The 8560-nt window shown below is 42.8% G+C and overlaps 1 protein-coding gene across 7 annotated transcripts in view; it reads right to left on the reverse strand.

Moving 5' to 3' along the window:
* ZNF618 (zinc finger protein 618) overlaps nucleotides 1-8436 on the reverse strand; it is a 154336-nt gene extending 145900 nt beyond the window's left edge. For 2 of the 7 annotated variants that reach the window (XM_035341574.1, XM_035341577.1), the window contains exon 1: nucleotides 8226-8436. In XM_035341574.1, the coding sequence (XP_035197465.1) occupies nucleotides 8226-8339 (114 nt within the window). In that variant the 5' untranslated portion in view covers nucleotides 8340-8436. The remainder of the gene's footprint in view (nucleotides 1-8225) is intronic. The other 5 variants (XM_035341575.1, XM_035341570.1, XM_035341573.1 and 2 more) reach the window with 3 other exon arrangements.
* Between the last annotated feature and the right edge of the window lie 124 nt (nucleotides 8437-8560).

An 8560-nucleotide genomic window follows, 5' to 3' on the forward strand; every position in this document is an offset into this window, starting at 1 on the left:
AAGGAAAGGAAGGAAAGGAAGGAAAGGAAGGAAAGGAAGGAAAGGAAAAAAAAGCCACACAGACACAAAAAAAACATATCCTATGAGGAAAAGTCAAGACACAAATGGAAAATTCCTTCCTGGCTCCATGAATGCTAATTGCATATCTTACGCTAGGAGCTTAATATCATAAATTTCTACATATATATTTAATTAGGTTAATTTGTAAAATGTAGACATATGTCTGCTTAAGGTAGACAGGAACATTTCATTTTATACATTTTAAATATCACATAATGAACTACAATCACAAGCACTGTTTATTCTGGAATAGGAAGGCCAAAGAGTTCTCTGTAAAATGAGGAAAGCACAAACATATACAAGTTAGACAAACAAACATTCACAACGTGTGACTGCTATCTACACAACACTATTAAAAACCAAAAGCAATGGAGCATTCTCAGTAAATCTACTTCTTAGCAAATAAACCAATTAAGACATTAAAAAATAAATAAATAAATCCACGCAAGGTTTCAGAAAAAAGGCCTTTCGTTTTTGTCAGTTTGGGGGTGTTTTTTCTCATTTATGAACAGCAAGACTGTTTCCAGTAAGTGCAGGGTGCTCCAAGGGACCCATGCCTACATTTCTCTGACATATACGTGCCACTTCTAGAAGCGGGAACTGCATCGCTACTCTCAAACCACGCACATTGCAACTCCAACCCTGCAAACTTGCTCCAGACATACTCTGCCTCCTGGCCCACTGCAAAGTGGGTCCCCCTCCAAGGCTTTCTCTCTGGCAATATCCTAAAAAACATGATGAAGGAGAAACGCTAATTCTAACTGCTGTTATCACCTCCCAGCTGAATGTATAGGCCTTTACAATAAAGAGAGATAAGCAGGCAAAAATATCCCTCCATCAGATAAATACGTAGTATGTCTTGGTGGCATTAACCATGAGTAGATATCAGAAGCCACATGCTCCAAAACAATCTATATTTGACAAAGAGTCAAAATACACCCACAACAAGTCTTTGCTTTGTTAAATTATGAATTCATTTGCTGGCAGAATTCATCCACATCCCTGCTGGCCCGTGAAGATCCCACCAGCTCATGCCCATCGCCGCAGCACCAAGGACACCAAACATCAGTCCTGACCCATCTCATGTGTCCCTGCCACCACCACTGTCCCCAGGACACACTTGAGCATCTCAAGGTCCCAACATATGCTCCTGCTGACAGCATCACCTAACTGCACAGAGGAATTTCATCAATTCTCACTGGGGTTTTCAGTTCCCCTCCGCTACGCACCAGACCCAAATCCAGCTGTGCCTCCCTATACAGGTTTTAAAAAACGCATTCAGAAATCTGAGAAGGTATTTTGTTTCCAGCAAATAATTATCCTCTGTCCCTATGACCCTTCCTTCTCACCCTCAAAATTATGAGCATCATGAACACCGGTAAAAGCTCAAGATTTGCAACTCACAGACTGAAGAGCACCAGACCTCGAGTGACAGATTTACACTCAGAAGCCTGTGGCTGTTCTTGGGTTTTGAGGTACAGCTCTACTGAGGCAGTTCACACACAACTGAGGGGGTCATCTCAGCTCTACTCCCAAACTACACCCAGCAGTCTAAATATAAGAAATCATACAAACCTGCTGAAGTAGAGTTTCCTTCTTCCCTCATGTAGCCAAGTAATTAAAATAGCCACACACACAAAAAAAAGACAACTCACCAAAACACGGACACCTCTGAGCCCTGGTTAGAGGTGCACACCCCAAGGCCCCAGTGTCCCAACTTCCACCACTCTGTTCTGCTCCCCCCAGGGAGCCTGCCGGGCTCTCCTCTCCACAGAGCTGCTGGCTTTGGCCACAGAGCTCTGAACACCGAGGTTTAATACTTCCATAAATGGGCTTAAAGCAATTAAACACTTCTACTATAATTGTTATCCACATACTGTAAGCAGAACCTAAATGATGGGCCTTCAATGCAAGCAAACCCAAATTCTGCTGAAAACTTACTTCTGTTGTTATTTTCAGACAGGAAAGGACACCTACACCCACACAGAGTAAAAAACTAACATTTGAAAAATTACTTGTTGCCAGAATACACCTAGCAAAATGAAACTGCAACAAGCAGTATGAAGGAAGGCCCCGAGGACACAACGGTGCCACATGGCACCAGCACAGGACCATGACCTCGTCCAGCCCACAGAGCACTTGCTCAGCTGGCAGCTGAAGGAAGGCCTGGTGAGCATCCCTGGTTTTACTTCTGTCACTTGCTGAGATGCTGAACATCACGCAATACCATCCCCAGTGTTTAAAAACACCCAGCATACAGATATTCACTGAGCCCTTTGTGTTTTGCAGCCCGAGCCCTGGCCAGTACAGAGCCAAAGGCCCAGGCAGTGCCCAAGCCTCACCATCCTACATCGCTACACCAAGTCTCTCGGACACTATAACCATCGCTACACCAAGTCTCTCAGACACTATAACCATACACATAACCATAAACACTTGTATTGATTCCCTCCACACACGATGGTTCCTCAGAGGCTTCAACAGTCCCAAGCCTCTGCTCCACACACCAATATCGGCATCTTCCCTTTGTCAGCCAGCATTAGAATACACAAAATCTCGTCACTGCTTTTCCACTTCCAGCATTATTTTTCACATTATGACAGCCAAATATAGATGCGAAACAAACAGCAGTACTGTAAATTACAAGCAAGGAAGGCCTTGCCTATGTAATTAAATCTTTGCAGGTACAGTGCACCAGCTAAGCCTTTCTAAAGCACATATTAAGGAGTGCCTTGGCTATATAGGTTAGAGAAATAATGACAGAGGAGAAAGACCCCCGAGAAGAGCTGCCCTAGCAGAACTGGTGTTTTGACACTGGTCCCACCAGTGACAAGCACTGTGCCCTTCACCCCAGGCCCTCAGCACAGGGACAGCCATGACGGCCCCACAGCGCTGCAGTTTTACTGCAAACCAGCCACGTAGCCTCCAGGTTCTCCAGCTACAGCATATCACCCCAAGTCTGGTCTCTGCCTGGTGGGACCACCAGCCTGAAACTCTACCCTGACCTCATCCAGGATCATCTGCATCGTTCTACACCCATAGAGGCACAAGCTCAGGGGTTCAGCTGCTTTAACTTCCCCAGGGAGGACCTGCGTTCCCATCAAGCAAACTCCACTCCCTGAGATGTCCCAGTTGGAGAAAAGGATTCCAGCATGTCAGCACGAGCATTCAGATGGGTTATACACCTGAGTTAACTGCCAATCAGCTGTCAAAAAAACAAAACAAAAATGTAGAGCATAAAACCTCTTCTATATTGGCACAGAAGAAGTGGTTTAAGTACAGGTGCAGAGCCTAATCTGCTAATATCAAGGTGCTTCTACACCACTCATACCCTCAGTGCTGTATCCCTCCTCAAAATACAAGTCTGAATAAGAAACTTCTTTGCAGCCACACTTTCAAGGAGTATGAAGGACACATTTCTCTTATTAATCTCCTTCTTCTGCCATGTTTGACACCACTCACTTTGGGAGCAATAAATATTCAAACAATGAAAATCCAAATAACTCAACAAAACCATCACACAGCTTGCCCAACACCTCCACATGCATTTACATGCTCAATATTGTCAGTGTAGGATACCCACATCACAGGAGACTACCTATATCCATCATTATGGTATCCGACTGGTAATCACAATTTCAGCAATTTCTGAAAACGAATAACCAAAGCTGCCTACCCAAGCCCAAAAGGAAGAGCAATGCTCACTATCAACTTCACACACCACCCGAGTCCTACAGACAGCATGGCAGACAGGGCCCAGGACTGGAGGAGAAGGAGGACAGATTCAAGGTGTAAATATCCAACAGCAACCAAGGGAAGGAACCCTACCTTTATAAACAGTCTGATGTCTCCAGCGTCACGTGTCTTGGGAAGGGACTCACTCCTTTGGAAAGTCCTTCAGCCCTTCATTATTTTGAAGACCCAAGCATGTGGCATAATCTCCCGTGTCCTGTAACTCACCTGAACATGCACTGCAGGCACATCCTGGGAACTGCAAGACAAGGTAGGGATGGGAGCCAACCATGCTCCTCCTGCCACAGGCATTGCAGGCCCTCAGCTGTCACAGAAGCAGCCCACCACTTATCACTGGTTACTATAAAGTTCAACTGAAAAGCTCCATATATATATAAATTAATTTCTTTCCCCTCCCTTTCTGCCACAACTTTATCCCCCTTCCACTATCCCAAGAGCTAACCAAGGAGACCAGGAGCCACAGGCCAAGCCTCTTCCACACTGGGTACGCAGCCACCACCTTCACCATACACCACGTGCAGCTGCTTTCCTGGGTTTCTCTCCCACTCCAAGAGTTAGGGCTTAAAAATTCAGCTCTCACGCGACTGCTGATGAGGCAGAGCCGCTGTGACAAGTTGCACCAGAGCTGCATGCCACTGATGAAAGATACATCGCAAATGGTTATTTTTCATATACTATCCATGGTAAACAGCATCATTCATTTCTATTCCCTTGCTCCAGACAAATCAATGATTGTTAATGCAAAGTCAACACGTCCAGATGTAGTTTGCATACTAGTTAACCACTAAATTGGCATTACATAGTACAGAATAATCAAGAGACATTCAAGGAACCAAACAAAAGCAAAAAGGAGGCAGATGACTAGCAATTAATCCATAAAAGACCTTTAAAAATTAAACTTCTTCCCCAGAAAATGCAGTATGGCCAAACTGAATCCATAAATGCCCAATTCCAAATATACATAATGCTGTAGTTTTAACAGCTCAGAAACAGAAATTACAAGGAATAAGTATCTCCTGGCAGCAGTTACTTGTGTCCATCACCAAAAAGCAACCACAACCTCCAGCCACTTGCAGTCCCCGTGCCCAGGTGCTCTCTTGACACCACTTTCCCCACCACTTACAACCAGGGCCTAATCCTGCCAGCACCACGACACAAAAGGCACGTTCCTGCACACTGCAGGACCAATGCTGTCCATGTTAGGCTGCTCCTGAAAGCCCCCAGCGCAATTAACACACAAATAATTGTTGAAGGTGAATTAGAGTAACCTGCAGTGCCATGGGCAGCCGCAGCAGGTGCAGTTGTGATCCAGCAGCCCCTCTGTACACACAGAGTGCTTCGCACACGCAGGCAGGGCGATGGAGGTTACCTGGGCCGGGCTGTCCCGCTGCCCTGCGTGGGTGGACGCCGCGCCCCTTCCCAAACCTGAAGGATGCCCGAGCTGCCCACAGAACAGCCTCAGGGCACAAACCCCAACTCCTTCCCAGCACAAGCCTTATATCAGGTTTCCAACATAAAATACAAAATTTTAAAAACTCTCATTTCTGGAAGCCTAATTTCACTACCGCGCTTGCATAATTGCAAACTTGGCTGTGCATCACCAGAGCCACGTGACTGCACCCAGACCTGTACTACGCGCGGCATTACGGCAGTGATATATATTTAAATTATTCTGGAGTTATGCGAATAGGATCGTAACATTTTATATTGAGCTTGTGTAAATATTATCTACTACTTTAATGTTGTGTCTATTTTCATCCCTCGCTGAGGACTGGGTACTTTTTGAAAAATTTTCCTTTTTCAAAAGCACGTTTCAGTCCTGCCACCAGTGCGGCGTTGGTATCGCTGCTTCCTCCCCTCCCCCTCCCTGGCTTCTCAACAGCAATTTTTAAAATGATAAATATTGATCAACTTTCCAGAAAAAAAAAAAAAAAATCCTCTGAAAGCACACTGCAATGAAAAATTATGAAATTTTTTTCAAGCAAGAGGAGGCTTCTCCTGGAAGGACACCAACACACAGAAAGGTTAGATTCAGAAACCCATTATAACCTAAACCACAGCTTTTCATCACCAGTGGAATATATAATGGAAGCCGTTGTTTAAAAGAAACTGATATACGCAGAGTTAAAGATTGTAGAGGTTGCGGTACGCACACCTACTGTATGACAGCATCCCCACAAGTTGCAACCGAGTACTATTGCCTTGCATTTCAAATCTCTGCAGAGGAGACGTGCAACACACAGCACACCCCCAATAACCACCTCAAGACAATTCACTCATTCTCACAAAAGACAAAAACAGGTTACAATAGATATAAACTAATTTCAATAATGATATTTTAGGAGAGCATGATAAACTTTAAACACAAAACTCTAAAATCTGTTATTTGTGTCCCCAAACCAAATATATGCCAGTATTTATAATTAAATGCAGCACCCATCAATGCATAACCCCCCCGATCCTACAATGCAGCCACAGGGTTTCTCCCCAGATCACAGGGTGATGGTGGGGGGAGCACAGAGGGAGAGAAAAAGCAGCAACAAAAGCTCTCTGGAAAAAAAAATGTATGAAACCTTAAAAAAAATACAGCTAAACAGTCTCTTTTGGTATAATCATAGAGTCAGTGAAAGTTCTGGGGTGCAGCTCAAGGAAGGGAATTCTTGGCATATAAGAATATGGAAAAGCCAGCACGTTACAGCTTCCTGGCTGAAACCATGAATAAAATATTCTCCGGGATTGTTTAATCCAATTTAGAGCATTGTGTGTAATTTTTGCCCATATGTGCCACCCCACTCTATCTGCACCACTGCAGGTCTGTAACCGTGGTACTTGTTTCATTATTTGCTAAAAAAGATTCAGGAAGAGGGTGGGTCCTTGTTGGGGGGGGGGAATAAATGCAAAAATAAAAATATGAGGTTGACATTTCAGAATATTTTCTCCTCCACCCACGAGAATTATCCTGCTTTGCAATTTTTTCATTCCTCCCCCCCCCCCCCCCCCCCCCCCAAAAAATAACACAAAATGTGAAATAAAATAATGGGAGCAGGGTGAAAAACAGCCTCAGAACCTTGAATTTTTCAGCCAGTGTTGCCTAATTTCAAACAAAGATCAAGTTACAATGAAATAAAATTAAAACAAGAAACTTTTCAGGGGTTTGAAATTCAGATTTAAAAATTCATTCCAGATTGAATTTAATTTTTTTTTATGCAGTTGCAATTCAACATTTGCGGGTGGGTGCCCAGCAGCTCCACAAACTCTTCTGAGTTCAAAATTTAAAAATGCCTTTTTCAGAAAAAAAAAAAAAAAAAAAAAAAAAACCTGCTGCAGCTGTGGAGCCAGCCATCTTGCTATTTTGTCCCCATTTTAGAGAGGAGACTGTGTCAAGGTTGGTAAAACTCAATGTTGACCTAATCTTTCCCTTCCTCTCCCTCCCCCACTTTTGGGTGGAAAGGCCATGCATCTCTCCTATATTGCTTTTTATTGAAACAATGCATGTTTCAGAGCTCTTTTGTTATTTATTTTTAAAAGATCAATACCAAGACCCCAGTATTCAAGGGCAACCCTACAATAACAAACCGGTCTGTGCACAGTCCTAAACTTGCAGCCTCCCCGTAACAGCAAAATAATCTGAACATGACAACAAATTAAAAAAAAAAAAAAAAAAAAAGATTTTCATCTTAAACTCCAGGAAGGCTTTGCAGTAAGAGTCCAGGAGAAAAAGGATTTTGAAATTGTGAAAAATATCATGGCAGAGCCCTGAAAAGACACTTCAGATTTACTGTTTAAAAAAAAAATCAAAATCACTAAATCTTCAATTAATTTTTCACAATATTGTTAATTATGCACATTCATAATATCATGGCGGACCTTATAATAAACCTGTGCAAATACTAGATTTATAAGATCCACAGTATCTGGAGTAGTTACAGTCTGCATGTGCTTAAAAAAAAAAAAGGAAAAAAATCCCTACTATGGAAATTTTTTCTTTACAAATGAAGTACGAAATTAAATGCTGGAAACTATGTTTTAATTATGCCAGAAGAAACCATCAGAAAAGCCAAGAAATTCAAAAATAAAACTGACATTAGACTCTTAATTTTGCTTGTCCTCGTGTTTTCCTGGACCGTGTTTAGGATCTTATTGTTTAAGAGCAGTTTTGCATGAAATCCAAAATCACAAAAAAAAAAAAAATTTGGGTGTGTCCACAGCAAATTTTCTATGGTCTAATTTTCCTGCAAAACTCCTTATTTGAAACAAATAACTTTAAGCACTGCAGCAAAAATCCATTCTGGCACACTGTGGTAGGCAAGTTCAAAATTACAATGAAGTACAATTCTTAATTGCTCCGTAACAGCAATTCTCCCACTTTCCCAAACTAATCATTTTATTGCAGTTAATCCAGAGGTGCCCACCTCCAACTTGAACGAGTTGGATTCCCGAGCACTCTGCTGCTTCCAGCCTCTATTTTTCTTCAGGAGAACCGGGGGGGGGTGGGAGGTCGGGGGGAGAGAAAAACCTGAATTCATTCAAATTCCAGCTTAATTTTCATTTACATATGAGCAGGGCTTTGCTTCGAAAGGGACAAAAATAAAATTTCGCCGGGCGGGGCAGTGCCGGGGTCCCCCCCAGCCGCTGGCCCCGTACCGCCCCGCCCGGCGCCAACTTTCTTAAAAATAAGAAATAGCTGAATATTTCCTCTTTTTTTTTCTTCCAATTTTAATTTCTTTTTTTTTTTTTTTTTATTTAC

Source organism: Oxyura jamaicensis, chromosome 17, assembly GCF_011077185.1.
Source record: "Oxyura jamaicensis isolate SHBP4307 breed ruddy duck chromosome 17, BPBGC_Ojam_1.0, whole genome shotgun sequence".
Taxonomy (NCBI): domain Eukaryota; kingdom Metazoa; phylum Chordata; class Aves; order Anseriformes; family Anatidae; genus Oxyura; species Oxyura jamaicensis.